The sequence below is a fragment of the Delphinapterus leucas genome, chromosome 9 (assembly GCF_059928025.1).
Source record: "Delphinapterus leucas isolate spDelLeu-1000000601 "Yukka" chromosome 9, BTC_Dleu_Yukka2, whole genome shotgun sequence".
In the NCBI taxonomy this organism is placed as follows: Eukaryota; Metazoa; Chordata; class Mammalia; order Artiodactyla; family Monodontidae; genus Delphinapterus; species Delphinapterus leucas.
Genome location: NC_143137.1, coordinates 17504444 through 17519905, shown reverse-complemented (window position 1 = coordinate 17519905; position 15462 = coordinate 17504444). Strand labels below are relative to the sequence as shown.

The 15462-nt window shown below is 41.0% G+C and overlaps 1 protein-coding gene across 3 annotated transcripts in view; it reads left to right on the top strand.

The window, feature by feature from the left end:
* Positions 1–1451: 1451 nt before the first annotated feature.
* The window catches only part of NUP205 (nucleoporin 205), an 88503-nt gene continuing 74492 nt past the window's right edge, over positions 1452–15462 (top strand). For all 3 annotated transcript variants that reach the window (XR_002645561.3, XM_089917354.1, XM_022580382.3), the window contains exons 1-7: positions 1452–1556; positions 8256–8398; positions 9634–9805; positions 12056–12200; positions 12588–12747; positions 13540–13768; positions 14986–15150. Coding sequence is in view for 2 of the 3 variants with exons in the window: in XM_089917354.1 (XP_089773480.1) it covers positions 1529–1556; positions 8256–8398; positions 9634–9805; positions 12056–12200; positions 12588–12747; positions 13540–13768; positions 14986–15150 (1042 nt within the window). In the remaining variant the exon portion in view is untranslated. The remainder of the gene's footprint in view (positions 1557–8255; positions 8399–9633; positions 9806–12055; positions 12201–12587; positions 12748–13539; positions 13769–14985; positions 15151–15462) is intronic.

Below are 15462 nucleotides of genomic sequence, written 5' to 3'. Positions count from 1 at the left end.
CAATATTTTTCTCACTTTCATGCTAAACTTCGGAAAAAATCCCTTTACCTTTTCATTCTCTCTTCCCCTTCACTCCTTAAGACCACTTTCACTGTAATCCGGCATTTGTCTCTATATAACAATGACTTTCAAAAAAATTACCCGTGACTTTTGTGTTCCACCTAATGGACATTGTGTCATTCAATATTATTTGTTCAGAAGAATGAATATGCTTGCTATTCTTAACAATGTACTCTGTGATTTTGTTTAAGTTATTTAATTCTGATTTCCAGTAGTGAAATGAGACTATAAACTCTATTTTCTCCCAATCTCAGTGGAATGTTGGAGGAGTTGATAAAGTGAGGTTGTGAGGTACATGGAACATCTATGAAGTAAGCAGCTATAATTATATTTCCCTAGTAGGATTGTTTCAGGGATTAAATGAGATAATGTAACAACAACAACATTCTTAATAAATATTCTTAATAAATATCTGGTATATGATAGCAAATTCATTTTTAATTTATTTTTTATTGAAGTATAGTTGAGTTACAATGTTGTGTTAATTACTGCTGTACAACAAAGTGGCTCAGTTATACACATATATACATACATTCTTTTTCCTATATTTTTCCATTATGGTTATCACAGGATATTGAATATAGTTCCTTGTGCTATACCGTAGGACCTTGTTGTTTGAAAGCAAATTCTTAATAAATTCTTAATAATTATCTGGCATATGATAGCAAATGCTAATGACTGTATTTTAGTTTGAAAATTAGCAAACTAAAATTTAGCAAGTTAAAAAAGAAGGTCCAGTTATTTGGGGTGCTTAGGTAGAAAAATATTTGGTGTTTATGAAATGATATGTCTGCAAATTGCTTCAAAATAATCTCCTGTGTTGGGGGTGAGGAACAGGAACTGACCAGCTATTGAAGCTGGTCATTCATTACTCTAATTTTGTATACACCTGAAATTTTCATAATAAAAAGTTATGATTGTTTAACTGCATGCAACTATATTGACGCAATACACTGGTATATACAGTAGATGAAATGTAATGAACTTAGTTTGCAACCCATCAAATGGAGTTTTGAGGTTTAGACACCTTACACCCCACTCCACTCCCCAAAGTAAGGGAGTAACGCAAGGAAGATTTAATTTGAAATGGAGATAATTATTTGGATTTACGGCTTTCATAATATCATAAGTGGGCGTCATTTCAATAAAGTCTTTTTCTGTTCCAGCTAACCAACTTTAATCACTAGAAATAAACTACAAGTCCCAGGATGCACTGCACGATTAACGGCAACTCGAGGACCTCGGGTCTTACCCTCGCCTGACTTAAATGGGAATTTTCGTCAATCCCGGCGAAAATTGACGTCTGTGACTTAGAACAGATTTTGGAGTATTTGTACGCCTGTGTCGGTCGAGCGTGCATTTCGGAAGGGACAGCGTGGTATCTTTCTGATTAGGCGTGGCCCCGGGCAGCCTCACCCTCTTCTGGGGCTTCCGTGCGGCGGGAGGGCTCCGTTAGTTCGCCTCCAAGATGGCGACGCTGTTGGCGGTAAATTCGGGTAGGTACGGCCGGGCCAGAAGGCAAGCTGTGGGGCAGGGTGCTGGTCCGTTCTTCAGGCAGAGACGTGGGCAGTGAGGTTCCTCGGAGTCCAGGTCCGCACTTGTGCTTAGTTCCCGCTTCTCCCTAGCTTTGGGCCTAGAGTCCCGCCCCTCCCCAGTTTGAATGGCGCGCGTCGGCGCTGCGGCTCTAGCCCTAGCGTTGGGGCTTAAGGATCGAGGCACGGAGGCTTGGTCCCCTGGAACCGGGCGTGCAGTTCTCGCAGCCCAGGGCCGAGTCTGGTCCCTTCCATTCCCCACCCCATTATGTGTCTGCGGTCCGAATTCCTGCAGGATTTGCAGTTCTCCGGCAATGAGGCCGGGAGACCTGAGATATTTTTCAGCCACGAGCGCAGGCTGAAAACTCGCACCTCAAAATGGACACTGGGGCCCTTCTTGGAGGTTGGGTGGGTGGGTGGGGTCCTACAGGAAGAGAGGCCCCTTTATTATGAAGGCTGCAATCCGGAAGGTGGCCCAGGAGTGCCGTGACTCCCAGCTCTGCGTGTGTGGCCCGCCCCTGGATGCTCCTGTACCTTTGGAGCTGTAGATCTTCGGGGAGGGGCAGAATCTAGAAGGGAGTAAAGAAACTCTGGAAGGTTTGGATTGGGTCCTCTGGGCAATTCTCTATCAGGGGCGGAACCCCCCCCGTCTCCATCGGGGCGTTTGAAAGAGTGGGTGCATTTTGACTGTCACAATTCCTGGGATGCACCGCTGGCTCCTCGTGGGCGGGCCAAGGATGCCAACAGTGCTGCAGCGGCCGGAGCGGGCCTGAAAATGAATTTCCTGCTCAGAATGCCTTGATTGAGCCGTACTAAACTTAATGGGCGGTTAAGAGCACGTCTGTGTGGTAAATGCTTGTAGAGGATCTCACTCAAGAGGAGTCTTTTCTGGGCGCCTTTTCTTTCCATCCTTATACAGTCTTGTTGCTGGTTTGTTCTTTTCACACGACTGATATTCTTGAAAACTTGTCTAAACCTGACTTTTGCAAATCAAACCATTTCGGAAACACAACGATAAATTGTTTTATAATAATGAATAATTACGTTTATCAAGTACCTCCTTTTTCGCAGCCACTGGATTAAGCATTGTACTTTCATCTTATTTAGTCCCCTTTATACAACTCTGGGGTAGCTGCTATTAAACACCCCATTTTACAGGTTTGGAAATAGAGTCTTAGAGTGGTTAAGTAACTTCTCCAAGGTTATACAGCTAATGATTCGAAGCCAGTCTTTGATACTTAAACGTCTACATGCTCCTACTTAAGCAAAACCTAATTCATTTCATTACATAATATTTCCATATATCTGAATGTTAGTAGTGAAATTACTTCCTTAGTACTGCTGTCCTGCCCTCCCACACAGATGTAAACTTAAAACAAGGCTTGTGTGTTGTATGTGTGGTTATATACTTTTCTTTAGTATGTGTGGTTATATACTTTAGTATGTACTTGTCTTAAGTTACTATCATTAAACATAAATCATTGAAGGAAAAGGAGTTGCCAACAGTTGCAAAGAGTATACATTGTATAACAAGGCCTTGTGGCAGGAGTGTTTAATTGGCAACATAGAAAGGAAACATTTTTTTTTTTGCGGTACGCGGGCCTTTCACTGTTGTGGCTTCTCCCGCTGCGGAGCACAGGCTCCGGACGCGCAGGCTCAGCGGCCATGGCTCAGGGGCCCAGCCGCTCCGCGGCATGTGGGATATTCCCGGACCGGGGCACGAACCTGTGTCCCCTGCATCGGCAGGCGGACTCTCCACCACTGCGCCACCAGGGAAGCCCGAAAGGAAACATTTTTAAGAGCCCAGTCAGGAGAATATTTTTTTTAAAAAAGTAAATGTGCAGCGAAGCAACCCAAATGCCCATTGATGAATGAATGGGTAAACAGTGTGGTCTATAGATATATAATGGAATGTTATTTAGCGTTAAGAAGGAAATCCTGTCTTATGCTCAGCATGAATCAACCTTGAAGACATTCTGCTAAGTGAAGTAAGCTAGTAACAAAAAGACGAATACTGTATGATTCTACTTGTATGAGGGATTGAAAGTAATAGAAACAAAGAATGTTGGTTGCCAGAGGTTGGTGGGAGGGGGAAATGGGGAGTTGTTTAACGGGTACAAAATTTCAGTTTTGCAAGATGAAAGAGTTCTGGAGATCTGTTGTACAACAGTGTGAAAGCCCTTAATGCTACTGAACTGCACACTTCAAAATGTTTTTAAGATGGCAAATTCTATGTTATGTGCTTTTTTTACCATAATTAAAAAAAAAACATCTCAGAGTTGTAGAAGGGGAAGAAAGTAGAGGTAGAGTTTGAAGGCCTATGCCTGAGTTTCAGCGGCATGATTTACTAGTATTGTGACCTGTATCAGCCCGGCTGAGTAGACCTACAGGCTTGTGAGTAAGCAACCATTAACACTGACAATCCTTGGATGGCTGTCTGGTAACCCCTGTCCTGTTCATAGCATTGTCTGTTTCAGACCTTTTCCACACTCCTCAAATCTTTAAGCTCCAACTAATCCCTCAGTCTCCTAGTCACAGAGAAAATAAAAGCCAACAGGCATGAACTCTTTTTTTCACCCTTGAACCTACAAACCTAGATATATCTGCACTCTTTCGAGTCAGTTTCCCTGTATCTTCCTGTCTAAGGTAAATCCTGCCCTTTACACTCTTCTCCCCATTATCCCCTCCTCTCTCTTTTGTTCCTTTTCTTTCCACTAATTGCCCAAATCTTTATCTTGATCTCATGCCTCATTCCAGTTACTGTCCTCTTGCTCCTCTTCACAGTCAAACCTTTCAAAGATACATCAGTGTTCAGACTCTGTTGCCATACCTTCTCCTCCTCTACCCACTCTAGTCTGTTCCCATCCTCCTGAACAACTCTCAACATTTACATGCTTTTCTGTTTCACTAAGTCCACCAGACACTTGAAATCTATCTCACTTGATCTTTTAGGGTAAAGACCCAAATCCTTAACACGGGCAGCATGGTATGGCAGTTGCCTCCCTTGCTGATCCCTTCTTGGTACTCTCGCTCGCTTGGCATTTTCAGGGGTTTGAGAGTGCAGCATTTCCTCTTGCCTCGGGAACTCCTCTTTTCCTGGAGTGTACATCCACTACCTCCCACTCCTACTTTTTTTTTTTTTTTTTCTGTTTTTTGCGGTACGCGGGCCTCTCACTGTTGTGGCCTCTCCCGTTGCGGAGCACAGGCTCCGGACACGCAGGCTCAGCGGCCATGGCTCACGGGCCCAGCCGCTCTGCAGCATGTGGGATCTTCCCAGATCGGGACACGAACTCGTGTCCCCTGCATCAGCAGGCGGACTCCCAACCACGGCGCCACCAGGGAAGCCCCTCCCACTCCTACTTTTATCCTTCACATTTCAGCCCAGTTATCACTTGTTCAGTGAATCCTTCCCTTCCCTGATCTCCCTGGCTAGGTCACATTCCCCTATTATGTGATCGTTGCCCTGGGTACTTCACCTTCATAGCACGTACCATAATGGATATTGCCCTTATGTATGACTGTATGGTAAATGTGCTTCCTCACTACACTGTGAGCTTACCCATACCTAGTACATGATGAATGAATGAATAAATTTGACTTGCTGGAGGTATTCCTAAAATTTAGGAAAGTAAATGTATTCTCAAACAAGCAAATGACTTATGTTAAAAATACATATTTAGTAATTTGGAAAAATTATAGCCTCCTTTCATCTGTAATCAATAACAGGGAGATATTTACCAAAATTAGTCAAACCAAAGACAAAATGAATATAAATCTTTGTTGCAACTACCTTCTGTGATGTGTTGATGTTAATGATGGACTCAGGAGGCTGGTATCTGTGAGGTTTTTTAGTGTAGATTTTTGATCTGTTATTGGATGCCTCCCCACAAATGGGGGGAAGTGGAATTCTCTCTAGAATTCACTGAGCTTATTCAAACTAAGTATGTATAGTGCAAAGAAAGTTATTCTTCAGGGGTTCTATTGAGTATTACTTTTATAGACAGTTTACTTTTGTTCGCTTTTTGTCAGGTTTTAAAAATACCTGTGGTAAGGCTAGTTTCACATTTGCCTACAAGTCATTTTTGATAACTTTCCTTCATCCCCTGTGCCAATCAGTTACCAGTTCTGACTCTACCAACAGACCTTGCCTTTCTACTTTACTGCCCTCATCCTGGTTAAGGTTCCATCACCTCATGAGTAGCTTACCTACCCAACATCCTTGGGTCCTGACACTTCATATTCTAGTTAGTCCATTGGTCACACCATTGTCCAATTTCATTTTGTCATCTACTAATTGAAACATTCCCATTTACTAACAGGAAAATTTCCATCTTGGCCAGGAATACAAGGCTCAAACCTACTCTGTCCTTTGCAGCTGGAAAGAGCCAAGAAGATGATCTCTAGGGAAGTCAGTTAGTCACCATCCAACTAGCACCTCACAGGCAGTCACCAGGATCCAGGGTCAGGTCCTCATTTTGGCAGGCCTGGAACTGTGATGTTTGTTAGTGTATCCACAGTTGAGTAGATTCCAACTGTGGAATTGATGTTCTCTGATCACATTGGGAAAAGACAGATATATAAACCAGTATGTCAATTAATTGACCTTTAGTGGGAAGTACATCTGCATGGATACTCATTTCATCAGCACATTTTTAATTCTAGAAATTTATATGACAAGCTATATTTTTCATTAGAAGATTGGCAAGTTTAGGATCAAAACAGGAGAAGCAAAGCAGGGAGTTGGTTGGTTGTCTCTATGTAAGGTGTAGACATGGTGATTCCCATTCCTCCACATCCCCACACCAAAGACCTGATGCAAAACTTCCTGCTCTGCCCTTCAGATTAGGTTAGAGTCTTCCTTTTATATGTTCACATAGCACTCTGTACCTCTCCCTTAGACTGGTAGTTCTGTTACTTTTTGTTTTTTTTTGTTTTTTTTGTCTGTGTTGGGTCTTCGTTGCTGTGCGTGGGCTTTCTCTAGTTGCGGCGAGTAGGGGCTACTCTTCGTTGCAGTGCGCGGGCTTCTCATTGCGGTGGCTTCTCTTGCTGCAGAGCATGGGCTGTAGGTGCACGGGCTTCAGTAGTTGTGGCTCGTGGGCTCTAGAGCGCAGGTTCAGCAGTTGTGGCCCACGGGCTTAGTTGCTCCGTGGCACGTGGGATCTTCCTGGACAAGGGCTTGAACCCTTGTCCCCTGCATTGGCAGGCGGATTCTTAACCACTGTGCCAGTAGGGAAGCTCTGGTAGTTAGTTGTGTTTTGAATCCTGCATTTAATGCCTGTCTTTCTTGTCAATCTATAAGTTCTCTGAGGCCTGGGATCCTGTCTGTCTTGCTTGCTCTGTAGTCCCTGGCACATGCATGACCCTCAGTAAATGTTTGTTGAGTGAATGGCTGATCCGGCTTGACTGGTTTAGTCTATCCTCTCCCTGTACATCCTTTTTTTTTTTTGCGGTACGTGGGCCTCTCACTGTTGTGGCCTCTCCCGTTGCGGAGCACAGGCTCCGGACGCTCAGGCTCAGCGGCCATGCCTTACGGGCCCAGGCGCTCTGCAGCATGTGGCATCTTCCCGGACCGGGGCACGAACCCGTGTCCCCTGCATTGGCAGGCGGACTCTCAACCACTGCGCCACCAGGGAAGCCCAACCTGCACATCCTTTTTAAAAAAAAAAAATTTGCCCAGTAAATTGCCTTCTTCTGACAACATTGTTCATAAGATTGTAATGCATTTAGTTAGGTTATCTTGCATGTCATTCTGACTGTTCTGGTGACTTTAGTGGGATTTGTGTTTTCTCAGATGGCAGTTAAACATGTTTGCAGACCACCCTTTATGGTTTAAGCTATAGTTAGTTCATCTGTTGAGTGAGTGAGTGGTTTTGATTAGTTTCTCTTTCAGAGTCTTTATAAACACAGGGGTGCCATATCTGATTGTTTGCAAACAGAAACTTTGGGCTTCCAGGTTGTGTTTTTCTAACCATGCTTAGTAGCAAAAGCTCTCTAAGTATTACTTATTATTGTTATTACCTTTACAAAGCAAAATGTGATCCTTTTTATATGAGTTTACAAACGAATTCCATATTTCTATGTTGTTTTTTAATAGCTAGTGTCCCAGCCAAAACAAAAACTTATTTTTTCAGCTTCCAAGTTTTATAGAATCTGATTTTCCCCCCCCATTCTTGCTTTTTCTCTGGATGATAGGGAGGGAAGGAAAGGCAGTTACATTTATTGAGTGACTATGATATGCCAGACACTATATTGTATATTTTACCTAGTTTATCTCATTTAATTCATTCAACCCTATGAAGCAGGTGATCTCCCCATTTTATATAAAAGGAAACTGAACTTCAAAGAGGTTATTTTCTCGCTCCATGTCACGTAGCTAATATTAAGTGACAAAACCAGGTTCAGCTGATATTCCAATTTAAAGTCAGGATTTACTTTATATTAAGTTAGGTAAAATGACGTTTATATTACTGCTTGTGAATTCTAATATTCTTTTATATTAATCTTTGGTTTGTATATATAACTCCTTATATTTAAAAGTAGCTGTGAGCAAAAAAAAAAAAAAAAAGGAGCTGTGAGCATGACTAAAATGTATAGACGATAACCTTACCTTATTTTCCAAATATATGTTTTATTTGATGCTGATTTTTATTTTTTTTCTTTAAGCTGCTAGTCTGTGGGGTCCTTACAAAGACATTTGGCAGACTGTGGGAAATGCTCTTTGGAGAAGACAACCTGAAGCTGTTCACCTTCTTGACATGATTTTGAAGAAACACAAACCTGACTTCATCTCATTGTTCAGAAACCCAGTAGGAAATTTTCTTTTTTTGCTTCTTGGATTTGCTTTTTCCTTTAAAGATTGAAGGAGCAAGTAAATTCTTAATGCATGTAAATGAAATGTTACTTGTTCTAGTCCATTGATTCAAGTTTTTTTCTAAAAATGGAAGTTTCCTGGGAGCAATTATTATCTTTTTTCTCTTCTCCATAGACATTAATATTGTATTTATCTCTAGCTAGGAGATATCTTAATAGTATTTGAATACAATTTAGAAAGTTCCGTATATTTCAGAAATATGAGCCTCCTTGGAATTTCTGACTTATAGTTAATCTGTCTAAGCTTAGTAAGATTGATTATTTTATTTATTCCCAGGTACACTTCAACATTTTAACTCTTCATAATGCTATGTAAGTTGTGTTAGCAGTAAATTCTTACATATTGTTAATCACTGCATCTTGACGTACTTTTCAACCAGGGGTAGAGTACTTCAGTGGCAGGGATTCATATTTGGAAGCTCCTTTCCCTGCTGCTTGACAATTTTTTTTTATAGACCAGCAAGACCATCTAAGAACTATTTAAGAGCCCTAGCCTGGGAGCCAGTTGAGCTGAGTTCCAGTCTTGGCTCTACCACTAAAGAGTTGTATGACCACAGGCAAGTCACCTGACTTATCTGGGCATCAGTTTTCCCATTCTGTTAATAGAGCAGTTGAATTAAATGACTGTATGGCATTTTTCAAGGTGTAAATACCTAAGATTTTATGATCTATCAAGTAATTCTATACTATATGTTATTTGTTAAATATTTGCACCAAGTAAGCCTTTTTGCAAATAAGACTACATTTTAAAATAACATACTAATAAGCTATCATTAGCCCTACTAATTAATTCTATAATTTTTTTCGATTTGCTATTTCCCACTTGAAGATTTATTGTTTTTATATTTATTAAAGATATACTTGGAAAGTTTCTTAGACATTTGAAAAATAGTATGCTATTTTGTGTGATTTCTCAACATTTTTTAGTTCAGTTTAGCAGAAGCAGTTATTGAGAAGGTAATAACAGTATAAAAAGTTGAAAGTGATGTAAAATGTTACCTCATAAAGGTCTAACTATATCTGATAGTTAGACCTTTATCTGATAAGCAATACTCCTGTTTGTCACTTTACCAGACTGCCTTGTGAATAAACTTCTCTAGGTAACAATTTACCTTGTCCCCATGTGCTATTGTCATTACATGATCCTATTTATTTATTTTTATTGTTGTAGCCCAAAAATGTTCAACAACATGAGAAGGTTCAGAAAGCCAGTACAGAAGGAGTTGCTATCCAGGGTCAACAGGGAACCCGACTTCTTCCTGAACAGCTTATTAAAGAAGCCTTTATCCTCAGTGACCTTTTTGATATTGGAGAATTGGCAGCTGTTGAGCTTCTCCTTGCTGGTAGGTTGACATTTAACTGAACCTATGGTAAGGTAGTACATAAATGTAAAATTATTCACTTGTAATTTAAAATATTATATCATTTAGATTCCAAAATAGTTTCTAAAGATGTAGTTTATTTGATATTCACAGTGTTTCCTTTTGTTTATCTTTGACTAATGGGAAGGCTTTAGTTTAGTGATTAGAGTTGTTAAAGGAAATTTAACTGTTTTAAGATAGACTTTTTCATGGTAATTGACTAGCAAAGAATGACTGCATCTCAGAAGTTTTGTGGCTGAAAGCATTTATTGTCATATAATGAGTAAGAAGGTAAGGTCACTGCTTTTTTGGAGTTTCGTTTTGAGGGGGTGATTCAGATAATGAGTAAAGAATAAGATAATTTCGATAATACTGAGTTCTAGGAAGAAAATAAAACAAGGCAGTGGGATATAGAGACATGGGGGATGATAGGGGGCACCTGTAAGTAGGGTACTTAGGGGAGGCCTCTCTGAGATTGGGACATTTGATCTGCGACCTGCATGATGACAAGGTACCAGAGTTGTTGGGGAAGGGTGTTCCAGGGAGAGTAGACAGCTCAAGGTGCGAATAAAGGCCTGCTGAAGGATACAAAGACCACTGTGGCTGGAACATCAGGAACTAGGGAGAATGAAGGAAGATGAGGACAGAGCAGGAGTCGGATCATAGTCTTGCAGGCCATGAAGATTATTTGGATTTTATTCTAATTACAGTGGGAGGCTGTTGGCAGGGGCTTTAAGCAGGAGTTGCAGAATCCAGAATAACTGAAATTATTTCTCTGGCTGCTGTAGAGAGAAAAGATTGAAATTTCCATAAAATAAGCAGTTCATTTTAATTATAGCAAGGGAACCATGTGAAGAAGCCAGGTGGGCATTTTAATTGAAAGAAAGTCTAATATGTCTGAAGATAGCATGTGGCTGCCAGAATCCTTTTTGACCTAAGGCTGCATTAAAAGAAATATGATATTGAGAATGACTAAGGTCGTTTTCCCGTTCTGTGATGCAGATGTTAACTGGACATGCTTGAATTTTGAGTTTAACTCAAAACTTCATTTAACAGTTATTTTTTCTGTGCATATTATGGGCCAGGCACTGTGTTAAGACTCCAGGGATATAAAGATGAATAAAACTTCAACTAGTGTAAAGGAGCTCATGGTCTAGTAATTGAGAAAGACATGGAAACCAATAACTATGCCACCATTAAGTAGATTAATGCTTGGTTTAGGGACGGTCCAGAGGGGAGGCATTTAAATTGACCTCAGGTTGTACAGGGAAGTCCACAAAGATAACGAGGCTTACGGTAGTTGTTGAAAAATGAGTAGGCATATGTCAGGTGGAGTAGGTGTGCACTCAGGAAGACAGAGGGCATCTGGACAGAAGAAATCGCCTGTAAGAGGTGTGAGGCAGTGAGATGAATTTGGGGAACAGAAGGGAGTAGAGTGTAAGAGCGATTGGGCCAAGGGGCGAAAAATACCATAGGAAATGAAACAAACTATAGGCAACGTAGTTCAGAAAAGACAAAGTAGAACTTATTCAAAGGAGAGCAGTTTAAAAGGGCGAGTAGGGCTTCCCTGGTGGCGCAGTGGTTGAGAGTCCGCCTGCCAATGCAGGGGACACGGGTTCGTGCCCCGGTCCGGGAAGATCCCACATGCCGTGGAGCAGCTGGGCCCGTGAGCCATGGCCGCTGAACCTGCGCGTCTGGAGCCTGTGCTCCGCAACAGGAGAGGCCACAACAGTGAGAGGCCTGCGTACCGCAAAAAAAAGGGCCAGTGAAAGCTGAAACATAAGAAAATGTTATTTAATTTACTAGGGGAAGAAACATACAAATATTTGAAAGACTTTTTGTGAAAGAGATAAAACAATGGGTAGATGTTTGAAGTAGAGGACTTTTTTTTTTTTTTTTTTGGCGGTACGTGGGCCTCTCACAGCTGTGGCCTCTCCCATTGGGGAGCACAGGCTTCGGGCACGCAGGCTCAGCGGCCATGGCTCACGGGCCCAGCTGCTCCGCGGCACGTGGGATTTTCCCAGACCGGGGCACGAACCCGTGTCCCCTGCATTGGCAGTAGGATTCTCAACCACTGCGCCACCAGGGAAGCCCAAGTAGAGGACTCTTAAGACCCTTTAAACCCTAAGGTTCTGTGATTTCTTTGAACTGAACATTGGTATAGTGATTTTTGTCTCAGCCTAAACACATATGTGTTTATTTACTAAATTATTTCTCAACTTCCTTTCCTAGGAGAGCACCAGCAACCACATTTTCCTGGCCTCACCAGAGGCTTAGTAGCTGTTCTTTTATACTGGGATGGAAAGCGGTGCATTGCAAATTCCCTGAAAGCCTTGATACAGTCTCGACGAGGAAAGACATGGACCCTCGAACTCAGGTCTGTTTGCATGCTAGGATTTCAAGGGGTTAATTAGAAATTGCTTGAAGAATTATAATTTTAGAAACAAAAATTCACTTTAGTATGTATAATTTAAGTGTATAACCTAAGTTGAGTAATAAATCACTCCCTTATTCTGCCAAGAATGACACAACAGTTTAAACCTGCTTTATTTTGTTTACAAATGAAAGGTAATTCAGTTATTTATGGTTAGAAGTTTATTGAAACACAAAGATCTAAAAAGAATGGCAAGAGCTAGGTTATAACTCATCCTGGTTGTTTCCAGTAACCTAACATTATCATCAAAAGAGTGTTTGCTATATCCATGTGATGAGAAAGTATAAACATTACTGTTCATTATAACTTTATTGATTATTTTCATTACAGTCCAGAGCTGGTTTCCATGACAACACGGTTTACTGATGAGCTGATGGAGCAAGGATTGACTTACAAAGTTCTTACTCTTGTGTCACAGATTGATGTTAACAACGAGTTTGAGAAACTACAGCGTGAGAGAGGTTTAGGCAGTGAAAAACATCGAAAAGAGGCAAGGGTTCAATGACATCACTTCACGGGTTGTCTGTGTCACATCTTGGAGGCAGAAAAGTCATGTCACTTAGAACATTCTTCTAATACAGGCATAGGAAAATTAACAATGCCTAGGAAAGTGTATAGGCAGTTGTGTCCATGAAATTGACTTGCACTTGTTTCAGCCTCTTTCTAGGCACTATGTGCCATGCTAGCACTTTTTCTGGAATGAGCCCTTTAAGAAATTTTTTTTTTTTTAATTTATTTTTGGCTGCGTTGGGTCTTTATTGCTGTGCGCAGGCTTCCTCTAGTTGCGGCGAGCAGGGGCTACTCTTTGTTGCGGTGTGCGGGCTTCTCATTGTGGTGGCTTCTCTTGTTGCAGAGCATGGGCTCTAGGTTCGTGGGCTTCAGTAGTTGTGGCATGCGGGCTCAGTAATTATGGCTCGTGGGCTCTAGAGCACAGGCTCAATAGTTGTGACGCACGGGCTTAGTTGCGCCACGGCATGTGGGATCTTCCCAGACCAGGGCTTGAACCCGTGTCCCCTGCACTGGCAGGCTGATTCTTAACCACTGCACCACCAGGGAATCCCCGAGGCCTTTAAGAAATTGTCCTATAGAGGAGGTTGGGACTTAAGATTGAGGAATTAATAGTAGGGTTTGTTCAGAATTGCAGAGGTGAGATTTTAGGGTCGCTTATGGATTCAGATACATTTATATAGTTTGCCTTTATGATACATAGTTTACATTTTGGAATAAGATCAGGCTTCAGTGTAATTTATTTATACCGATAATCATTCATCTTTATTTCTAGGTTTCTGATCTCATCAAGGAGTGCAGGCAGTCTCTGGCAGAAAGCCTTTTTGCCTGGGCTTGCCAATCACCTTTAGGCAAAGATGACACTCTGCTCCTTATTGGACATTTGGAAAGAGTGACTGTTGAGGCTAATGGCTCGTTGGATGCAGTGAATCTGGCTCTTCTTATGGCACTTCTGTACTGCTTTGATATCAGTTTTATAGAACAAAGCACAGAGGAACGTGATGGTATTGGATTTTGTACCTATTAATACATTTATTTCAAAAATCAGATTTAATTGTGGAGATAACATTTAAGAAGGGTGATTTTTTAACAACTAAGATAAAAATAGTATATTTTATTCCTTTGTGTGTAATTCATCCATATTTGAATATTTAGATATAAGATCACATTTTTAAAGTAATTGCAGCCCCGTTAGATATTTCTGTTATCTTTTGAGGTTTTGGAATGGGAACGTGCTAAAGGATTTGCAATATGTTTGTTGAGTTAGGCATGCCTAATTTACTTGCTTGTTTTTTTTTTTTTAAATTAATTTATTTATTTGGTTGTGCCAGGTCTTAGTTGCGGCAGGTGGGCTCCTTATTTGCGGCACATGGACTCCTTAGTTCTGGCAGGTGGACTGCTTAGTTGTGGCTCGCCCGTTCCTTAGTTGCGGCATGCAAACTCTTAGTTGCGGCATGCATGTGGGATCTAGTTCCCTGGCCAAGGATCGAACCTGGACCCCCCACATTGGGAGCGCAGAGTCTTAACCACTGCGCAACCAGGGAAGTCCCCCTACTTGCTTGTTTCTTTACTATTCACATTTTAAACCTTTCATTCTAAGGGAGGATAACTATAATTTTTAGTAATATATTATCTTTAACTTTCTTTTTTTCTGTGAAGTAGATAAAATTTCTCTTGGTAACCTTGTAAACAGTTACTGCTTAGAACCGAGGATCTCAAAAATGATTCCCACAAAGGAAGCTTATTGCCATTTAATGTCATAAATATTTATAATTATTCCAGCAGTTGTCCGCTGTCCGCTTTTGATTGTATCATCCCCGTCTCCTTTTGTTAGGTATGTGAGGAGACCAGACACTTCCCACTCCTCTTTGGTGATCATCCTTAGCCATTACAAAAGGCTTATTTAAAATAAAACTACCCCTTACCTCCAATCGAATTGTCACATAGTACATTGTGTGTCACATAACAAGCAGTACCTGTGCTTCTCATATAGGAATGCTGCCAGTTAATGCATTGGTCAGATTTTCTGTATTGAATGAAATGAATCACAGAATTAAGTAGGTGTAGTCTGTTTTTATGATAGTATACTTATTTCAAACATTAATTATAATTAGTCATAATTTTTTGATGGGAATACTCTTTCTGATTCTTAGACATTATTCCTGTATATCAAAAGTGAAAATTTCTCTACTTTGGTATAGTTGTCTATTTTTGTTTTCAGATATGATTCATCAACTTCCACTGTTGACAGAGAGACAATACATTGCAACAATTCACTCTCGTCTTCAAGACTCACAGCCTTGGAAACTGCCGGGTCTGCAAGCCACTGTGAGACTTGCCTGGGCACTGGCGTTGAGGGGGATATCTCAGCTCCCTGATGTGACAGGTAAACTGATTGTGGGTCATTTTGTTATGAGGAAATGACATATCAACGTTAAATGGCATTTCAGAAAAGGTGTTATCTTTTTCTTTTTCTTTTTTTTTTTTGGCTGTGCCGTGTAAGGAAAAGGTGTTATCTTTGACATGTATAAGCATGAGCCTAGGAAGATACCTAGAGTTGTGGTAATTGAAATTTTGTATTGAGAAGTACGGACCTTTTCCTTTTTTCTTGTCTCCCAAAAGAAATTATTTGAAAAATTTTTTCCCTTTCTTGCAGCCAGTGACAATTCTCTTTTAGCTTCTTTTTTTCCTTAAGAGT